At 48.3% G+C, this 15,720-nt stretch overlaps 1 protein-coding gene across 1 annotated transcript; it reads right to left on the bottom strand.

Annotated features, from left to right (window-relative positions):
• Positions 1-5,008: 5,008 nt before the first annotated feature.
• On the bottom strand, positions 5,009-15,449 carry FGF16 (fibroblast growth factor 16). The gene is made up of 3 exons (XM_042824813.1): positions 15,176-15,449; positions 9,173-9,276; positions 5,009-5,431 (listed from the first exon to the last, which is right to left on the bottom strand). Exons 1-3 carry the CDS (start codon positions 15,447-15,449, stop codon positions 5,186-5,188), a joined length of 624 nt encoding a protein of 207 aa, XP_042680747.1. The 3' UTR covers positions 5,009-5,185.
• Between the last annotated feature and the right edge of the window lie 271 nt (positions 15,450-15,720).

Genomic DNA, 15,720 nt, shown 5'->3' with positions numbered 1-15,720 from the left:
TCTATGTGCCTTGTGCTACCTTTGCAGTTCCGCATCATCTCCACGTAGACTGAGATCTCATCTGCTGAGAACTGCGGACTGGTGCTGCGCTGCGAGTCAAGCTCTCGTGTTCTGCCTCAGTGAGGTTCCTGGTACGGGACGTGGATGTTAATTGTTAGGGAGGGCAGCTGAGGGGACAGCTTTCCAGCTTGTGTGCATTAGCAGTGCCTTCTGTACTGGTCTGTTAGAAGCCACGAGCAGCGAGGTGTCGCCCAGCAGAGATAAACCACTGAGCGCAAGGGGAAGTTCTGCTTCCTCTGATTTGAATGATGAACTTAGGTCTTTCAACCTCTTTATTGTACTTCTTAATTACTTTCTTAGTTATTAAATCTCACGTGCTGAAGCCCGCTGTAGCTTCCGGAGAGCTGTGCTGCTGTGAAAGGCTGAAAGCCAGCTGTGCTTAGAGGTGCTGTGGCTCAGAAAGGTCTGCAGAGCTGCCTTCAGTGGCTGCAGCCCAGGAGATCTGCAGCAAAGGGTCTGAGTCCTGAGGCATGTGGGATCTGTTGTTTCTGTTCCAGCATGGGACCTTGCTTTGTCTCCACGCAGGCTGTTGCCACACAGCAGCAACACAAAGTATTTTTTCAGCAGGTCAGAGCCCCCTTCTTGCTGTGCATGGTGACATAGGGGTGTCTGGAAAGCAGGGGTGCAGGAAGGTTTTGGCAAAGAGCTGAGGTTGAAAGTGAGGACACTGCACTGGAGAAGGGCAGAGGGACTGAGGGCAGGGTGAGATGGGCTGGGGCTGAGTGCAGGGGGAGAGAGGTAGAGAGGGAGGGAAGGATGTCCTCATTTTGCTCAGCCCCATCAAAGCCTGACCTTCAAATGCCCCTTCGGTTCTGTATTCGGTGATGTTGCACGTTGGAGCTGTTGGAGATGCTGAATATGAAACAGTGTGTGGTACCTGGGCTTTACTCAGCCTAATTGCAGTGCAGTGCCTGTTTGTATAATGGAATTGCACAAACGTGTGTGTTGTCTGTGGATCCTTGCTGACACCCACTGGAAGCAGCACAGGCAGAGACGTGTGCTTGTTGTGCCTCACCATCATCGGCCACACTTGGATACGTGACATTGGTAACAGTGAGGTATGGTTAGGGAGGAGCACAGGATGCCCCAGTGGTTCGGCCTCGCAGATCTTTGACACCAAACTACTCAACACAGGTACAGAACTACTTGCTTTGTGTTCCCATGGTGAGAATTCACAGCTCCAGAGCAGTTCCTTGCTTTGAGAGAAACACAAAGTCTTGCACAACTTGCTTGGTTGAAGTCCTGCTGTATGACTTTGTTCTCATTCCCGAATGGGGCAGCATTTCGGCTGCTGGTGCCATGCGGATCGCGGCTGTTGTGCTGACTTGTGCTGATTGCTCTGCCCACCTGACTGCAGATGTTTTTGACTTTACCTTAAGATCAGGATCAGGGGCTGCATCTGTACAGCCTAGGCCACAGGGTGCTTCCCCAAGGGAGCTGCCCTGCCCTTGGGAGGGCTCTCTGGGATGGCTGCCCCAGTGACGGCAGCATTTGAAGAAGTGCATCGACCTACAATGTATGTTTGCCCCAAAATGAGAATGACTTTCAGCACATGTCACCCCCGTGTTTCTTCTGACCCAGTGATTTTCCAGCCAGCTCTTGGCAAGCGTTCTGTTCACCGGAGTGTGTGGAGAAGTGATTTGCCCACATCTGTGGGCTGATAAATGGCACAGAGGCACCAGGTAACGCAGTTACTACCCTTAGTGTTCTCAGTGTCCTGTGGCTTGGGGTGAGCACTCAGTAATCTCACTTTATTTCCTCGCAGTGCCTTTGTCCTCGTGAAGCTTTCTGGACTGACAGGCAGACACTGCCCTGCACACTGCTCCTGCCGTCAAGATGGCCAATATTCAACAAACCCTCCAGTCCAGGAGTCAGCTGCAGCTGCTGGGATGGGGGAGAGGACATCGCCCTTCAGATCAGGTCCCAGGCTTCTCTTCTCCCACCGGCACTGCCCGAGGGATGCAGGTGTCCGTTCCTTGCTAACAACAATCTGGCCCTTCTCCTTCGGGGATGTGCCGTTGCCAAGTGTCCTTTCATGATTATGTTGGCCGCCATTGGCAGCGATAGCACGTCTCTTTCTGCCCTGCACAGCCAGAAGGGCACTTCTTCACCTTTCAGCACAGGCTTTCTTGACTTGCTGTGGAGCTTTGGGCTCTTCATTGTGTTCTGTAGGGGAGGCAAATCCCCTCCACTTCTCTCCTGCAGAGGCACTGGGTGGCCCCAAGCCGCTGGCAGCAGGGTCACTGGGAGGATGTCCTTGAGGCCACCTGGGAGTCACCATTTGTTCCTCCCAGCTGTCCCCACACCTTGGCTCACCCCAAAGCCAGGTTTGTGCTGCAGTGCGCTCAGTGCTGCTCTGGCCTCATGCTGAGAGTTTTCCTCCATGTCTGCACCCCTCTGTAGTGAGACTCAGGAAACCATCCGACTCTGCTGCTGACGTCCTCTCTCCTGCTTTACACAGCTGTTCCCAGGATAAAGTTTCAATTATTACGTGCCCAGCTTTCTCCAATTGGAGAACTGCTAAAAAACCACGTCCTTTGCTCTGTTTATGGTTGTATTTTCAGATCTGTGGGTTTTTGTGTGTGAAACAGCCCTCTCAGGTGGGAACGAAAACAGGCACTAGGCTGTGCAGGAGGAACAACATCTCTGAAGTTTGCCAAAGTGTGTGTCAAGCAGGGTGTTGGCAGGATGAGCGGCTGTGGGCGATGGCTGAGGGGGAAGGTGGTCAGCTCTGCCTCTGTGCAAGGAGTGAGTGTGTCTTCATGCACACACAAAGGGAAAGGGAAGTATTGCACATGCTGTGCATCGCCGGCTGCACCCTCTGCAACTCAGAGCGCAGTCAAAGTCTGTGGTCATCGATTCTGCTGCTGCTACGGTCCCAGTACAGTCACATTACTCATACGTTTAAGTATTTTGCTGAACCAGAACCTAACTCAGTAAATTCCTGCTGGAAGTAACCATTACAGTGGGATTAAACAATGCTGAATTTCCCCTAAAGAATGTCCCACATGAGAAACGGTACCGACCTCTACAAAGCTGTTTTCAGTGAATTCTTTGCAGATTTGCTGCTTACAAGTGCTATTTTTTGAACCCGGATCCCAAAAAGGAGTTCTGTGCCGTCGCTCTTGCGCCCGTGCGTCCCTTTGCAGCAGGAGCCTCCTTCCAAGTCTGATCCTGGATCCTGACGTTGGAGGACCAGTTCAGTGGCGTGGACCAAATCAAATCTCTTTCAGGTTGTCAAAAAGCACGTACTTGGCATTGCTCAGATCAGGTTTTACCTTCATTTGAAGATGAGAAACAGCATCTTCAGCGTTAACTTCATCTTCAGGTGTAAAGGAAATCAGTGGCTGCAGACAGCCAGCAGGGTCATTGCCCCCTCCCTCAGTGGCCCCTCTGGGATTTGCCTCCCCAGACAGCCAGGAGCACCAGCAGGATGCAGACGGTGCTGCCAGGATGGTGGCAGAAAGGCTGCAAAGTGAAGCTGGAGAGCTGAGTTTTCCCTTTGCTAAGGTCAAAAGTACACTTTAGGACACTTTTTGTGAACGATCGTGCTCCTGACATGGCTGCTGAGGATTAGATGTTTCAGCAATGACTCAGAGGAAAAAGGTAAATAAACATTTTTTATTTCAAACACGGGATTAAATTCCTCCATGTCTAGATCATTCAAGGTAAAGCTCCTTTAATCTTTTCATTGCAATCTGCAGACTGTTGTCTGTGACAGCTGCGGCACCGGCTGGGACGTTGGGTAGCAAATGCTGCAGCGGGGACATGGGAGGTGGCAGAGAGGACAGAAGGTGGCCAGGAGCGCCGGGCCCCAGAGCGGCCGCCTTGCTAGCGGTACGTGGGCTATGAAGAAGCCGGATTGTTCCTTCTGGGAACGTGGGGAGTAGAGCTGAAGAGGCTGAAGTTTCACCCAAACGGCTTTGCAAAGTGGAGGCTGAGAAACTGCGGTGTGAGAAATGAAGCTGTGGTAAGGACAACCCCAGCAAGGACGTGAGGGCGCTGGCTGTGCCAGCGAGGTTCCTTTCTGCGCAGCAGTGAGGCGAGCTCCTGAGCAATCCCATCTGGGTCTTCGTGGGCTGCACTGTGCTGGTGCTTGGCCTGAGGACATCTTTTGTCCCTGCTGCCTCAGAGGACCGGATCTGCAGTTCCAGGGTTTGTTGGATGTCCAGCCACTCATTCCAGTGGGCTCACGCTTACCAGCTCCGTTCCAGCTGCACTTTTGATGTTGCCCTTGTACCAGTTTATAAAATTTATCTTTACCATCCAAAGCCTTTCTGTAGATGGTGTTCATATCAATCAGAAAATACTGGGTTATGGAGTGCCAAAAAAAAAAAAGGGCTAGCAAGAAATCTACAATATAAAGACAATTTTATTGCCAATAAGCTCTTAAAACTCTTTTTTTTTCCTGTTTCAGTAGGACCTTATTCTTCCTGATGAAAATCCGGTCATAGCATCTTTCATTAAAAATAAAATTATTTTGAAATAAATAAATATATAAAATAAATATCATATACATTTTATAAATAGTTTTGTCCCTATGCACAGTATCCATGCTTACATCTGAATAATGTTCCTCACCCCATTCCCACCCCAACAGCAGGAAAAACCCCACACACCAGGACCAGTCCACGTAGTATCATCCATGTAGCAAGCTGCTGGGCTGCTGCAGCAGGGTGCCTTCTGAAAGGCTGCTTCTTAGCCAGAAACCATCCCGAGCTTATCAGAGGCATCTGGAGCAGTTCTGTGGTCTTTAGTTTTCCTTCCCTTGAATTCTAGTTGGTTTATTTTTTTCCCTGGTTAACAAGTTTGCTTGCCTGTTTGTTCTTTTAAGCAACCATAACACTGACTATTTGGCCTCTCTTACAGCCACCAAGTAAAGAAAGTGAACAAAAATGAAAGATTATACGTAGGGTTCCCTCCCTTCCCCTATCCCCACCCCCATAAATAACCCAGGTTTGATATACATGTGAAACAAGGAGGAACAGCAGTGTCTGGATTCAACGTAAGTGCTTTCCTATGTCATCTACATTTACAGGAATGATGGAATGACTATTAATATAGTGCTCTGGGAAAAAGCTTGGGAGCCCAAGTATGTACATCGATAGGGCAGCTGCAGGAAACATCACCTGTAGTGGAAGAGGTCTCTGTACATTGCAGGTATTTTAGCAGGGTCCACGGGCCTTGGTAAAAAGTGAGTGAATTTCTGATGTCTCTTAGTCCTGTACCCCTCGCGGGGGGAGCCGTCCTTGTTCAGAGCCACGTAGTAATGCCTCTCCGAGTCCGCGTGCTTGTAGAGCGTGGAGGCGTACGTGTTGTACCAGTTCTCTTCAAACTGCTCTCGGAAAACACATTCCCTTGTGAGCTTCTTCTGCGTTGGGGCAGAGGTGGGAGAAGAAAAAGATATGTGTCAAAAAAAAAAAAGAAAAAATCTTGCTATTTCTTCCATTTTATTATTCTATGGTTTTCTTAGCTACCTGCTGCTGGCTGCCCTGAGAATGGAGACTGTGCTGCCAGGGATGATTCCTGTGGGTGAGAGCTAGAAACTGGCACGTGCCTGGACTCAAAGGCCTCTGAAGGAGGAGGAGGAAGGAGATGGAAGGAGAAAGTGTATTTTGCAAAGGCTTGCCGTTAGAAACAACACAAGGCTGCTGCAAAACTCTGAGCATGGCAGCCAGGTGTCTGCAATGGGGTGTAAATGTGGAGACTGCTGTGGGACCGGCAGCATTTGTGTGCTGTGCAGGGGGTGCCCACGCAGAGCTGCATGCAGCAAATGTGCTCTGTGGAAGGGGCACCTCCTGGCAGGAGCAGACTGCGCTGCATTGGAATGATTTAAACAGCGGCGAGTGCCACTTTGAAAGTTCAAGGCACATAATAAAATAATACACACTGTAACATGAATGAAAGCATTCCTCAGGCCTTTCATCTTCTGAAGCAGCAGATAGCTGTGATGTGAGGCCATAACAAGACTCGGGGAGGTCTGGATGCCTAACCTGGGAAGATTTACGGCGGCGATAGGTGATGCGATGAGCGCGTGCCAGCAGCGGCACAGAGCCAGTGCGCGGCTGAGGCAGCCCATGCTGGGCGCAGGGATGGGTGCCACGGCTGTCACACAGCCACAGCCCCTCTGACCCTCACCCAGAGAACAGCAGCACGTGATGGCTTTCAGGCACTGCCCACCACCCAGATGCCACGTGGGCTCCTCTCGCTCCCTCCATGCCAGCTCTGGGGCTGTGCTCCAGTGAGGACCCGGTGTCCCCTATGTGATGGCCTGGGAGGGGCTCTGGAGGCCTTCCAGATGAAAGGCAGTCTGCAGACGTAGGATGTTCTAATATTACAAACACTGTACCCACACAGTAAACTATTTAGGTAGGGAATGTGTCTTATCTGTGCTGTACTAAGTGCTAAGTAAATTTTATTGCCTGCAGTAGACGTTTTGTAATAAGATACAGGAGCTCACCTGCACTCAGAACCTGTTTTGAATGTTTTGCTGCTAATTAAATCAACCCTGAGGTAACATGTGAGTCCTCCAAGAGCCAACCCCACAGCTCTCATCACCTGAGATCTGGGGAACTGCAGGTTTCTCTTCCCAGACCTATGAATGAATGTGGCTTACCCCCCTTCTCCCAGAATGGCACCTACTCAGCACACATGGGAAGCTGCTGCCTGACAAAGAGCAATGCTGCTGCCTTATCCCCGTGTGGTGCCTGCTTCTCTGGGGTTGCTTGGTGGAACTGTGGTGGCATGAAATGTTTTCAGAGTCTGAGGTGACTGCAGGATGTGCTCTCCTAGCACTTCTTCAGTTGGTGTCCGTGTAACAGAAAGGCTGGGACGTGGGTACTGGGGAGCTTTGTCCCCATAGGAGCAGCACTGGTGTTTGACACTGCTAATTCAGCACGCAGGGCATGCAAAGTGGGCATGGAAGGAAAAAGTGAACTTGGCTGAAATCTTATAAATACCATTCCACTGCAGCCTCCTAAAATCCCATTGTAATGCTAATGCGACTGCCTGGTGCGTTTCATGTGCAAGATGCAATGACAGAGCTCCCATAATTACATCTTAAGGCCAATTCTGCTTCCAGAATTCCTGTGCTGTAAAATTCTATTTTTGTTATTTCTATGATGCAGCATTAAGACAGGTCCTCATTTTTAATTAACTCTGTTTGTTGGTTCATGATCAGAACTGCAGGGCTTGAAAGCAAAGGATAAAAGCAAGTTTGTTCCCTCATTTTTGGCAGGCATGAGTTAAAAAGATGCAATTCCAGAAGCTACTGAACAACCTTGCAGTATAACAGTGCAACTGAACAGTGGTCCTGCTGTGTGGTTGTAGGTTGAGCTCTGATTTCTGAAGTGTGGTTTAAAATATTTGTGCTGTTTTATGGAATCCTGGTGACTTTTTATCTGTCTTGCACTTACTTTTTATTTAGGGTAGATGTTATTAAAGTAGTGAAGTGGATAAAGAAGGGTTAACAATCCATGCTAGTCCTTGATTCTCTCATATAAAATTCAGCACCTGTGTCTCAAAAGTAGCAAAGGGGACTGCAGCAATCTCAGTAGATGGAAATGGGAGAAGAAAAGATGACAGTAACTCCTGGTTTATTGTTACTGTTCTCTATGCAGAGTTTATCTGAAGGCTTCTCTATATGCACAGTACACAGGTTTCAATTTCTACACCTTGAGATTAATCTGACTTGGTTAGAGGAAGTACGTGCCTTCCACTTTGGCTTAAAAGTGGTTTATTTTATTTCACTTTAAATTCACTGTGATCCACCCTTAAAAATCTGTATCTTCACCCAGCACAGTGCTGTGATCTTGAAAGACACTTTTTAAAAAAACCCACATGTGTGTGATGGGTTGGAGTAGAAGTGCTGGGCATCTGGACTAAAAACACACAAAGTTTTCAAACAGAAAATTTACACTAGTGAAAACTACCTAGAATGCAACTAAGTTTTCAAAATAGAAGTGAATCCTTCTAGCTAGCTAAAAATAATTATTTTATATTGAACTGAGTTAAATAATTAGAATTAAATTAACCTTTAGGTTAATTAAATGTAGCTAGTAAGATGCGACATTCTGACTATAATGCCAGCAGAGCTCCCCTTCCCTGCAGCACTGGCCCACTTTTGCACAGTGCTTGCTCTGCATGCAGCTGTTTCTTTCACCCAGCAAAGCCCCAGCAGATGCACTCTTTCTGGGACTAGCTTAGGGTGGATAAAGGCCAATACAAATTCTCTAATGTTGGGCAGAAAAGCAGCAAAGTGTATTTCTTCTGGTTCTATAGTAGCATGAGCTGCTTGCCAGAGCAGGGAATCCCAGCTCTAAGGCATATCCCAAGTCAAGGAAGCAAATGACAAACAAACTTCCCCTCTAAGCCTGGATTGGAAGCAGGGTATTTCTGCTTTGTGTATCTTACAGCAGTCCCGAATGAGGCAGAGTATCCTATAGGTGATGCTAGGGAAGATTTTATAGGTATTAAGGAGCTTGTGTTGAATGAAACTAACAAGAAGTTTACATGTGGCTTTTGGCAAAACACAGAAAACTGTAGTCTTGAAAGGGCACTTCCAGATAGTTATGAGAAACTCCCCCAGACTCCCAGAAGGGGTTGTACAGAATGTTATAACAAAAACAACACTCAGACCGCACTTCCAGCTTCCATTAGAGAGCTATAATATAAATGTCAGATCTGCAGATACATGCAGATCCCTATCATGTGGACAATAAAGCTGATGTTAATCATGAAACCACACCATCAGCACCTAGTTTTATGCAAAATTTCCAAATACCCAGCTTTAATTGACCATTCCTGTCCTGTTTTTGAAAGGCTGAACCACAGCGAACCCCACAGCATTCCAGGCACTGCCCCAAATGGTGCCTGTGTGCAGGGCTTCAGGGGCTGCACCACAGCATGGACCATCACAGCGTGTGTCCCCCTCCCTGTGACCCCCATACATCACAGCTGTCACTGACACAATAACAGGGTGAGACGGAAGCACGCGGCATCCCAAGGGCATCAGAGGCCTGGGACAGGCACAGCTTGTGACACCAGTGAAGCCTCACAGCCCATATTGCTGCGTCTCTTACACAGAGTTGCATTCACAAGACCTTAAACTTACCGACCCATACAGCTCGCCTCTCTCGTTCATGCCGAGGTAGAGTCCTGAATCCACTCCACGGATACTAACCAGCCCCACCGCCAGGCTGATGAACTCCAAAATCCCTGAAACAGAACAGCAAAGCAAATCACACAGATGATAAAACCCACACAAGGCCCAGCTGACAAACACAAAACAGCTTTTCCAGCTATAAAGCGTCTCAAAGACCCTGCTTTATTCATAACTGCACAGTTGTTAAATCTACACTCCTACATGCATGTAGTCTGGTAAGTTTTTAATCCATTTCTCCCCAGCATCATGAACTTGGTTTTTTGAAGAGGAATTAACCTTTCCTAACGAGAAAAGGACTGCTCACCTATTGTTTTTGTCACATACACAAAAAAGACAGACATTTGTGCTTGCCTGATTAGTGTTTTGGATTTCTCCAACAAAAGCAAAGTGACCCTTGTCCCCGCTGGGCTTCTGGTAAGACAAGACAGTCCCACAGACTTTAAAGTAATCATTACAATAGTAATAAGGAAACAGGCACTGAAGAGGTGTCTGTGAGGGCTTCCCTGTTCCTGCAGCTCCGGTGAGCTACTTGCTATCCCCAAATGTGTACAGATGTCACGGGTAAAGCCAAATTTCACATACACAGGGGTTGAAAGGCACCTTTTGCAGCTTCGGTGCTGGGGAGCTGCTGGTTCTTCCTCCCAGGCATCTTTTTGGCTGGAAACGTCCTCCCCAGCCCCATGAACCTGCCCCCGCCCCCCGCCCCACGTCTGCTCTATTGAAACTTCAGAGAAGCCCCAGGCACGTCTAATGAACAGGAGAGATGTCTCCTCCATTGAAGAGGACAAAGTTGCTCTAACCTTTAGCTTGGCTCCAGGTGTCTTAATATAGCTCCCAAAATGCCCAGTCCTGAGCAATTGCCCCTTACTGCTCCGATCAGGTTACCTCCTGATCCTCTTAAATGTATGCCTTGGTCTAAAATCACCTCATGACACACAGCCACCTGAGCCGGCTGACTTCAGCAGCAGTCAGCTCTCAGCTTTGGAAATGTATCTTCTGCTTGGTCAGGTGAGGATGTGGTGACTTTCAGAGGGTAACCGTGTCACCACCTAAATATAGGGCAGATCCCTGCCGATGGACACCTTTGCGCAGAGCAGATTGTCAGGCAGATTCTGGCTGCCATGCTAGGGGCAAGAATTCCTCTTTCTGCCTCTTGTCAGGCCTTCTGTCCTCCTTTTGCCTTGCCTACTACTCTTCAGTTTGCATGTCTGATCCAGCACTCCCTGCAGCCAGCAGGTGCTGCACAGTGGGACAAAATATGGACTTAAGAACTGGAATTCCTTGAAATAAGCAGGGAAACAAACAGAAAATGCTTTTTAGGTCAGTGCAGAAATTTTCCCAGCTGAAATGCATGCTCAGCCACACTGAGAGCAGGATAACCTGTCCTCCTTCGGGCTTGTGGTGATCAATGCATTGCCTATTTGATCCTTTGAAGCAGAAAGCAAGCACAGTCTTCACAAATGTCCTCTGTTTTCTTCAAGCCTCTCCAGCAGGATCCAGAATTATTGGCTTTCTGGAGAGCTGACTCTTTCCTTTTCCTTCTCCCCTGGGGACTCTTTGCCAGGAGCAGGCAGTGCCTTCACAAGCCAGGCAGGCAAACCAGGATCTGGCTCTGCTCATATTGCATCTGGCTTTGGGTATCCATGTCTGAGAAGCATGGTCTACACGGGAGGGAAGATGTGCAGAATGAAAGTTTTCATCTGCTTCCGCTACCCACCACTCCTGAAACATGAAGCAGGTTACCGAGCTGCTGTACACTTCCATGTTCCACCTGTACTACAGACATGATGTCAGCTGCTGCTTCTGAATAATGATAACTTCACTCCCCTCTTTTTGAATAGTGGTATCATTATCCAGAAGAATAAAGTAAAAACTAATATGGGGGAAAGGACCACAGGGACACCTAGAAACAGACTGTTTCCCAGGCTGCTGACAAGTCAATGATCAAGTGAAAAATATCTGGTATCTGGAGAGCTGTAGATAGGCAGAAATGTCGTTCTCAGCAAAACTGTTTTTTTCTTTTTTAAAATTTACCTTCTCTCATGCCTAGGAAGCAGGAAAATGTTCCTCATCCTGTTCAGGAACAGAGGGATGATTAAGGAAGGAAAACAGATCGCTTTTTGTGAGCATACCCACCAGCGTGCTTGTCTGTGGCACCTGAACCCAGGAATCCACTGACTTGGTATGGGCAACCCAGGAGCAGCACTGACCCCCCTCTCTGAGTGGGGGAGACACCTCTCATCTGGAGCAGATGAGGTCAGTGCTTGCCGTTCTTGTGAAAGAGATTTCTTCAAGGTGGGCCTGTGACGATCTCTTCTGACAACATCACTTGTAATACTCCCTTTTTCTGATCTCAGAGCGGTACTGAAAGATGTGCGCTGAAGATAACTATGTTGAAATAGCATTAAGAACGTATCTTAAACCCACAGAAGTCAGGAGATAGAGCGAAGGCTGAAAAAATGTGGGCAGATATCCACCCTGTCCTTAACTCACTCCAATTACTAGGCAAAATTGCAGCTTCCTACATGTGATCTGCAGTAACACACGGAGCAGCCATTGGGGCCAGATGGAGAATTTTCTTTCGAATTGTAGCAGCGTCTTGGTGGCAGACCTCTCCTTTTAAACTTTTTTTCCTCCCTTTCTCTTTTTCCCTTCCCCCAGGACTCGCCTCATTTTTTATGCTTTGATTATTCATCCTGCTTGTTCTTTGAGTCTTTCTAGATGATATTCGGAGAGATTTGATTAAGACTCCAACTGGATTCATTTAACACCAAAGCACTCCATAATCTCCCAAGCGCTGTCGCAGCCAGACCCACGCTCTCGCATTACTATAAACTATCCCTCAAAGAACAATTCAGCTCCTTGCACCTGTCTCTTCACACACAACTATATTGATGAGTGGGGCTACAGAAACAACCTCAGATGTTGTATTAATGTCTACAAACTCAAAGCTTTGGCTAAAAAACCTCAACAACTGTTCATAACAGGTGCACAAGAGTCTGAATGTCAAAATCTACTGCAAAACCTTCTCCGGAGGTTTCGCTGGCTTTTCTAAGAGACTCTGTTACGGGTCTGTTACCGGATTTGTACCCAAGGAGAGCTTTGTTTTTCTCCCTTTATCAGTCTCCAGTACAAACTCGAGGCTGTTTCCCTTCACTTGTAGTGAAGAGTAGCGCTGTTGGAGTCACCTGTTGAGTGCTGGTGTAAAACAGACACAAGGCAGAAAACGAGTGCTTCCTGGTGGCAGAGATTTCCCTGCAGAATTTATCTCACTTTTCTTCTCAGGATTCTTCTCATAGGGCTGTCAATGTCAGTCCAAACCCTCTCCAGCCTTTGACCATCCTTTATTTCCTTATACAGGAAGGTCACTAGCAGATGCAGTGAGAACAGACATGGTTTTAAAAATGCCTCCCTTTTTTTTCTGGAATGGCTTAGATGGAACTTCCAGTTCAGAGAACTCATTTGGGCACTCAATCTAAAAGAGCTTTCTTCCAATGGTCCTGGAGGGCTTCACTCTGCACTAAGCTTCTTCTAGGAAAAATAAGCTGCACGCTGAGTTCTCGTATGAATCTATATTTTTGCTAGTATAAAGTGTCACATTCCAGAAGACAGGTGTGACATCAAAAAGCTCCAATCGACAGATGAGAGGCAGTGGTTACTGTGATTGCTCAGGCATTGTGGGTAGATGCTGCTGCTAGTTTTCCTGTGCCCCATGAGTGTATGCCTTGAAATCTGAGGTACAAATGAATCCGTCCCTCTATTCTGCATTACCAGGGCTTTGGCTCATTCTTTTCCTTTCTGGAAGACTTCTCTGGAAGTCTGGTAACTTCAGAGCTGGCTGTGCATGGGAGGGTGCAGTTACTGTCTGTCCTTTTCCTGAATGCTTTCCAGCACTCAGAGATGGGGATACAAAGTCCAGTTCCCACCTACATCCCATCTGCAGCTGGATACGTGCCTTTACTGTGGCATCCCAAGGAGCCATCTGTGGAACAAGCATGGATGAGTAATATGCTGATGTGATCTGGGAGCACCTTCCAGCCACGTGTGCCAGATCCACCAAGCCAGCACAATGGATTTCTATTTCCCCAGGTGCCCCTAGACTTCAGGCAGCTTTAAACTGCTACCCTGAAAACTTCTCTACCCATAGTTCTGTAGTTCCCCAGAATCATGCAGGCTGCCTATTTCTGCAATAAGTTACTGCTTTCTGACTGCTGCACGCAAAATTTAGGAATGCATTGATACATGACATCCTAATATGAACCATACCAGTAACATTGGAATTTAAATATTCATGGCTACTGAACGCAGATGGTGAACACTGTGTGCCAATACGTTATTGCTTTGAGTCTCTGCTGAAGCGAGGTTCAGTCCAACTTTATCTGAACATGAGGATTCCAGTCTAATCCTTTGGGGCTTTGTCATGCAATTACAACAAATAACTATTTATTTTACACTGCCTTTGGGAAAACCCTGAAGCAGAAAACTATAATATTTTATATCTGAAGTCTGGTCTAGTTTACGTAGCTGGATGCTGACTGCTAAAACACTTAGGGAATGCCAGTGTTTCAATTTATTGAACACACTGTGTGACTTAAGCTTAAGTGCGCAAAATTCATGAAAAGTTTTAGCCCGTTTAATGCATTTTTCCAAAGTTTGTTTGGAAATGCTTTCAGCTTTTAAAGAAATGGAACTGAGAGAAGCACTGCCATCTGAAACAGTTTACTGTATAGAGATAGGTAAAAAGAACTGATATAAAGGCTACGTGGCAGATTAAACTAAAAAGCAAACAGATGCCATGGGTTTGCTTTCAGTTTCTTTTAAAAGGTCAAAGATATGTGTCTTTCGGGGGTAATTAAAGAACACTTGCCCCATGAGCCTATTAGTACCTTACTCTGACCTGCAGGTTATGACTTTCTTGTTGATTTAGGCAAGGACACGCTACACACACACACACCTGGTGTTTATGGAAAAGCACAGTTCGCAGATAAGCTTTTCCAATTGTTCCAAAAACCTGCCTTAAACTAACAACAACTGCAGCATCAGCAGTAGTGTTGCTGAAGAATCAGAGAGGACTGATTGCAAACATTAAAGTCAAAAAAAGAATTCCCTTCAGCAAGGAGTTAAATCGCTTGAAAACTGTAACAAGTCTCGCGAACACTTCTTGCAACCTGTTGACAACAAAGCTGAGATCACTGGCATGGGACTTGTTGATGGCTTACCCAGACACCTGCACTAGATGCTGAAATAGCGGGAATTTTTCTCAGCTGTGCTCAAACTGTACTCCTTCGCTTGTGGCTTGGGATGCATTTTTGGAAGATTACATATGGTCTCATTAAAGATCCCTACTCTTGTGTGACACTGATACGGACTCGGAAGTCTTCCAGCTTTATCCCAGACAGTAAGGTAAATCCGCAGTGCTCTGCCTGTTGCTCCATCTTCTCCTTTCAGAGGCCCCCTAAGCATTTGTCCCCTTCAGCTTCCCCTCTCCTTTCCAACAGCCTCCCAGAACCAAGCTCTGACACCAACCCAGCCAGCTGATCCCTGCCTGCTTCGGGGGGAGACGCTTCTAATGAGATTTATGCACGGGGGGGAAATCACATTAGCTCATAGATATCTGCGGTGGCCAAAAGAAAGGTGGAAAAAGAAAGAAGGAATGAAAGAAAGAAAGAAAAAGCCAGGAATTTCATTTTCCGATGTGCTCCCTCCTTTCTTTTGCTGCTACCTTCAGCGGCACGGCTAGAGCTCGGCTGCACACCCCGTGCACCCCCCTCCGCCTTTTTTTTCCCTCTTTCCTAAGGCACGTTCCTCGCACCTGCGGAAGGGCTGAACGCCGGGAGGGCAGCAAACAGGAAATAAAAGCGCCCGCACAGCCAGGGAAAGGCCGGTTCCAGCGCCCCGAACAGCGAGCGGGCACCTGCCGGGCCGGCACCTGCCGCCGCGCCGCGCCCTTACCGAAGCGGCTGTGGTCCTGCCGGGTGCCGTGCACCGTGCCGTTGGGGAAGATCTCCAGGTGGAAGCCGGTGCGGCAGTAGAGCTGCCGCCGCCGCAGGATGCCTTTGAGGTGCGCGAAGTCGGTGGGGGAGCCCCGCTGCAGCCGCCCCTCGATCTGCCCCAGGCGCTCGTTGAGGAAGCCGGGCGAGTCGGCGAGGGGCAGCCCGCCCAGCGCGGGGGGGAAGCCGTGCAGGTCGGGGTCCAGCGCGCCCAGGAAGCCGCCCACCTCGGCCATGGGGCCGCGGCCAGGGCCGGCCCCGCGGAGCGGCCTCCGAGCGCCGAGCGGCCCTCAGGGCGCGGGCTGCTGCCGCCCGGCCCCGCGCTGCCGGCCCCGGCCCTGCGCCGCGCTGCCCGCGCCTCCCATCCTGGATGTGTCCCGCGCTCGGATGTACACCGCACTTATATACGTACACACTCCCCTTACATTGACATATTGGATATTTAAATGCAAGCCACACCTCACTGGCATCCCCTTTGGCTATGGGTTGTGTGTGGGGGGTTTTTTT

The sequence above is a fragment of the Centrocercus urophasianus genome, unplaced genomic scaffold, assembly GCF_019232065.1.
Source record: "Centrocercus urophasianus isolate 14NV4802_14NV808 unplaced genomic scaffold, USGS_Curo_1.0 seq_24, whole genome shotgun sequence".
Lineage (NCBI taxonomy): Eukaryota > Metazoa > Chordata > Aves > Galliformes > Phasianidae > Centrocercus > Centrocercus urophasianus.
The sequence above is the reverse complement of the archived record's forward strand: the minus strand, read 5'-3'. Positions and strand labels throughout refer to the sequence as shown.

Coding starts and splice junctions, on each gene's coding strand:
- FGF16 (XM_042824813.1), bottom strand. CDS start 15,449: ATGGCCGAGGTGGGCGGCTTCCTGGGCGCGCTGGACCCCGACCTGCAC. Junction 9,277..15,175: donor GCAGGACCACAGCCGCTTCG/GTAAGGGCGCGG, acceptor GTTCTGTTTCAG/GGATTTTGGAGTTCATCAGC. Junction 5,432..9,172: donor GAGGCGAGCTGTATGGGTCG/GTAAGTTTAAGG, acceptor GCCCCAACGCAG/AAGAAGCTCACAAGGGAATG.